General features: G+C 39.7%; 1 protein-coding gene across 1 annotated transcript; it reads left to right on the forward strand.

Moving 5' to 3' along the window:
• The first annotated feature begins 752 nt into the window (after nucleotides 1–752).
• On the forward strand, nucleotides 753–3642 carry LOC146322073 (tripartite motif-containing protein 16-like). The gene has a single exon (XM_084727419.1). The coding sequence runs from the start codon at nucleotides 1226–1228 to the stop codon at nucleotides 2900–2902; it is 1677 nt and encodes a 558-aa protein (XP_084583545.1). The 5' UTR covers nucleotides 753–1225; the 3' UTR covers nucleotides 2903–3642.
• The last annotated feature ends 975 nt before the right edge of the window (nucleotides 3643–4617 follow it).

Genomic DNA, 4617 nt, shown 5'->3' on the forward strand with positions numbered 1-4617 from the left:
GCAACGTACCATTGGCCAATAATTTATAACTGTGGGTCGTAACATCCGACCTAAATTTGTTGTTTTGTGTTCTTTATTTTGGACTGCAGGTTTCTGACACAGCAGAAAACTTCACTCAGGTTCCTTCCAGGTTTTTATGTTTCCTCTACATCATTCAGACACAATCTTGACCCTCGGTGGTCTCTTTCTACTCTGAATGTGAATGAATGTGAATCGACTCAAAAAGATTCAGAATGAACAGCATGTTCAGCCTTTATTCACTCATCTTATTGTGTTAAAAGTGTTACGTAAACAATGTTAATATTTTGCATGTTGTGCACAAATATTCTGAACTTTCTGAAAAACAATAAATAAATCTATTTTTTTTTTAAATGCAGCACATTTTGTGAGTTTTATTTTGAAGTTGACTACACTAAGGTATATCAAGTGCATTTTATTTAAACTTCAGTTGTGCTTACTTACTTTGATTAAGTTCATCTTACTCACAGTTTTTGAGTTCTAACTGCACGATTGAATTTGACTTCACTTAAATATATTAAGTGCTCGCATTGTTCAAGAAGTACTGCTTACTCAAATAATGCATGTTCAGCTGAAACACATGATAAGTTAACACAACTTGATAAAATTAAGTTGCTTTACTTAATTTTAACTGAAATGAAATGATCAAACCCACTCTGGAAACTGACTGGAACTAAACTCAATCAAAAATAAACAGAAAAAAGTCATGAAAAATGCAGATATTATACTAAACACTACTTCAATAATATCAGGCTTTTTAAAGGTCATCACTGACTAACTGACTGTCCAGCAGCTGTTTCTTCACTTTCAATCTCATGATGACAGGAAATCCTCTTATAGGCTGTAAGAAATCAAAAGAGAAGAGCAGGATTTGTTGCAGGAACCTCTGTCTTCATTCAGGTTTAAAGTGAGGAGACAAAGTTCAGATGCTCAGTGCTGCTCCTCCTCCTGGAATGAATCAGAGCTTGATAAGCCCTCCCTCCTCCTCCTGCTCTCAAACACAGTGAGCTCCACTCTGCACATGTATTTCCTTGTTCCCTCCCCTTCAGATCTACAGTTTGAAGATGGGTGGAACCAACATGTGGTGACGTGCAGCAGCTGACAGGCCACATTCACTGCAGAGACACAGCTTGTTTAGATCAGAGCTCAGACTGGTTTCAGTTATAAGGAAGTGAAACTCAGACAGTCGTTGTTACTGAGAGGTGAAATGGCGCAGAAAGGAGTTCAGCTGGACCGGGAAACCTTCTCTTGTTCCATCTGTCTGGATCTACTGAAGGATCCGGTGACCACTCCCTGTGGACACAGCTACTGCATGAACTGTATTAAAAGCCACTGGGATGAAGAGGATAAGAAGAAAATCCACAGCTGCCCTCAGTGTAGGCAGACCTTCATACCGAGGCCTGTCCTGCTGAAAAACACCATGTTAGCAGCTTTAGTGGAGGAACTGAAGAAGACTGGACTCCAAGCTGCTCCTGCTGATCACTACTATGCTGGACCTGAAGATGTGGCCTGTGATGTCTGCACTGGGAGAAAACAGAAAGCCCTCAAGTCCTGTCTGGTCTGCCTCGCTTCTTACTGTGAGAAACACCTGCAGCTTCATTATGAATCTCCTACATTTAAAAAACACAAGCTGGTGGAGCCCTCCAAGAACCTCCAGGAGAACATCTGCTCTCTTCATAATGAGGTGATGAAGATTTTCTGTCGTACTGATCAGCAGTGTATCTGTTATCTCTGCTCCATGGATGAACATAAAGGCCACGACACAGTGTCAGCTGCAGCAGAAAGGACTGAGAGGCAGAGAGAGCTCAAGGTGAGTCGACAAAACATCCAGCAGAAAATCCAGGACAGAGAGAAAGATGTGAAGGTGCTTCAACAGGAGGTGGAGGCTATCAATGGCTCTGCTGATAAAGCAGTGGAGGACAGTGAGAAGATCTTCACTGAGCTGATCCGTCTCATGGAGAAAAGACGCTCTGATGTGAAGCAGCAGGTCAGATCCCAGCAGGAAACTGAAGTGAGTCGAGTCCAAGAGCTTCAGGAGAAGCTGGAGCAGGAGATCACTGAGCTGAAGAGGAAAGACGCCGAGCTGGAACAGCTCTCACACACAGAGGATCACAACCAGTTTCTACACAACTACTCCTCACTGTCAGCACTCAGTGAATCTACAGACTCATCCAGCATCAATATCCGTCCTCTGAGGTACTTTGAGGACGTGACAGCTGCTGTGTCAGAGCTCAGAGACAAACTACAGGACGTTCTGAGTGAGAAATGGACAAACATCTCACTGACAGTGACTGAAGTGGATGTTTTACTGCCACAACCAGAACCCAAGACCAGAGCTGAGTTCTTAAAATATTCAACTGAAATCACACTGGATCCAAACACAGCAAACACACATCTGGTATTATCTGAGGAGAACAGAAAAGCAACAGGAATGATACAACAACAGTCTTATTCTAGTCACCCAGACAGATTCACTGGGTGTTTTCAGGTCCTGAGTACAGAGAGTCTGACTGGACGTTGTTACTGGGAGGTGGAGAGGAGAGGGAGAGAAGTTGATGTTGCAGTCACATACAAGAATATCAGGAGAGCAGGAGACTCAGATGAATGTAGATTTGGATACAATGACAAATCTTGGATGTTAAGATGTCACGCATTCAGTTATAATTTTCATCACAACAATGTCCAAACTCCCGTCTCAGGTCCTCGGTCCTCCAGAGTTGGAGTGTACCTGGATCACAGTGCAGGTATTCTGTCCTTCTATAGCGTCTCTGAAACCATGACTCTCCTCCACAGAGTCCAGACCACATTCACTCAGCCTCTCTATGCTGGACTTTGTGTTCATTGGCTTTTTAGATCCACTGCTGAGTTCTGTAAACTGAAATAGACAGAAGTCATTTAAGGGATTGTGGGTAAAGTTTTATGGTTCATTTCTTCAAATAGTTTTGTTTTCATCTGAGAGCTGATTGTTGTGACATTTCTTCACTGCACAGAGATCAGCTGTCAATCAAACATTGTGGGCGGTACTTTGACATCTTCTCATCTGTTGTAAACATCTCTGTTCTCTATATGTGTGTTTAATATTTGTATTGATGTAGTTGTGTCTTCTTGTTTCTCTTCCATTGCAGCACCAGACCTTCATTTATTGTAAATATTTTTCTTCTGGACACTTCTTTAATTACATTTTACATTTATTTGTTTGTCAGACCAAATGTTATTTTTATTGTTATTCAAATCAAATGAGGAACAACAAATGAGGGACTATGATGTTGTATAAAGCTGTAATTATCATGATCATAATCAATAAGAAGATCATTCATTATTTCTTTGTACATAGCTGAGATTCTGTGTCAAAAATACCTGAAAATATTGATGCTTCTTTCAAAATAAAAGTCACTTTTTGTGACCAAGTTTTTATTGTTTTTTCTTCTTTCACTTTGGAGGTTATATTTATATAATATAATATCAGAGAGAAATAAGAAAAAAATAGGGGAAAAAAGGGAATATATTCACATGTACTCATTCAGTTTGGCATATATCTCATGTACATGGTGTTCACATTCATAATCAATATACTTTATCTGTACGCTCTATAATTGTCATTTAACTTTTTTCATTGTAAGGAAGATATCATGTGTGTTCTGGGTCTTCACACCTCGTGTTCTTCCTCTTGACACTTCAACAGAGAGTTTGTTACAAAAAGACAGAAGCCACTGATGTATATTTAAATCATGGGGATATTTCCATCTCATTACAGACATTTCTTTTGCTGCTGTTAGTCCACAGAACAAAGGGTTTTTTTTATGTTTAGATAAAGCAAGAATAGAGTCATCATTCAATAGAATAACATTTGGAAGACATGATATAACTACATCCATTACACTGGATAAGATTCTTGATACTTGCTTCCAGAAATGACTAACCTCTGGATATTCCCACAGCATATGAATATATGTTCATGTTTCATTTTGTGGACATAATAAACATGGTAAGCAGGATACAGTGCAAACAGGAGCCACTAATAGTTAATTTTGTTACTTTTAATGGCGCTAATTTGTGAAAATATAAACAAATATTTGTATTATATGGTGTTTTTTGTGTGTCACTAATTAGTTTACTATAAAACATAAATACAATGCATCTGTTAACAACAGACCAGATGATGTTTTACTTGTTCTGGGATCTGAAAGATGAATGAGGACGATAATAAAAAACATCTTCAGACAAAGAGTCTTCAACTTGTTTCAGGGTCAAATAAAAATCAGTGGAGCTGCAGTTTATTTTACCTTCAGTTCTTTGTGATTCATGCGTCTCAACAGGGCGGCGAGGTTGTTACCATCACTTTTACATCTTCAGGGGATTTGAATTCTCTCCTTGATAAGTTTTATAAGCATCTTTCAGATTCATGTGACTGTGTAAATCTGCTGGGAGTGAGCTGTAAATGTGTCGAATGAAAGCAGCGTCTGAGAGTCCTGGCTGCCGACCAGCTGTTTACTGAAGAACGAACGCTGCCCGACCCCAAACTGTGACGGGGGACAGAGCGAGTGAACCAGACTGACACGGACAAAAAGAGGTGGTCATACGTCTCTGTCTCTGTATCTG

Source organism: Lutjanus erythropterus, chromosome 9 (assembly GCF_056507025.1).
Source record: "Lutjanus erythropterus isolate fLutEry1 chromosome 9, fLutEry1.hap2, whole genome shotgun sequence".
Lineage (NCBI taxonomy): Eukaryota > Metazoa > Chordata > Actinopteri > Lutjaniformes > Lutjanidae > Lutjanus > Lutjanus erythropterus.